This window comes from Ananas comosus, unplaced genomic scaffold (assembly GCF_001540865.1).
Source record: "Ananas comosus cultivar F153 unplaced genomic scaffold, ASM154086v1, whole genome shotgun sequence".
Classification (NCBI taxonomy): domain Eukaryota; kingdom Viridiplantae; phylum Streptophyta; class Magnoliopsida; order Poales; family Bromeliaceae; genus Ananas; species Ananas comosus.
In genome coordinates this window covers 1-559 of record NW_017893234.1, presented here as the reverse complement: position 1 = coordinate 559, position 559 = coordinate 1, and the positions used below count along the sequence as shown (strand labels likewise).

The window sequence follows — 559 nt, the reverse complement described above, 5'->3', positions numbered from 1 at the left end:
GTTCGACGACATCGTCGTCGCGCTCTTCGCCCTCGTCCCCTTCGTCCCCTTCGTCGTCGTCGTCGTCGTCGTCCTCCTCCTCCTCCTCGGAAGGAACGCTTCAAAGTAGAAAACCAAAAGCAGCAGGGGGGGAGGAGGAGAAGAAGAGGCGGCACGGGAGGTACCGGGGGGTGCGCATGCGGGCGTGGGGGAAGTGGGTGTCGGAGATAAGGGAGCCGCGGAAGAAGTCGCGCATCTGGCTCGGCACCTTCCCCACGCCGGAGATGGCGGCGCGCGCCCACGACGCCGCCGCGCTCTGCGTCAAGGGCGCCGCCGCCGTCCTCAACTTCCCCGAGCTCGCCGCCGCGCTCCCCCGCCCCGCCACCCTCGCCCCGCGCGACGTCCAGGCCGCCGCCGCCCTGGCCGCCGCCATGGAGGAGCCCCCTCACCACGCCGGCGCCGACAAGGAGGAGGACGCGGCGGAGTTGGCGGAGATCGTGCAGCTGCCGCCGCTGCAGGAGGAGGATGGGGCGTTCGACCTCCGCTCCTCGGCCCAGTCGGTCGGCGGCTTCGCGCTGCA

At 71.9% G+C, this 559-nt stretch overlaps 1 protein-coding gene across 1 annotated transcript; it reads left to right on the top strand.

Moving 5' to 3' along the window:
• Positions 1 to 8: 8 nt before the first annotated feature.
• On the top strand, positions 9 to 553 carry LOC109705526 (ethylene-responsive transcription factor ERF036-like; the record flags this gene model as incomplete). The annotated part of the gene is made up of 1 exon (XM_020226260.1): positions 9 to 553. A coding segment is annotated over one exon (545 nt), but the record flags the coding sequence as incomplete, so codon positions are not given.
• Between the last annotated feature and the right edge of the window lie 6 nt (positions 554 to 559).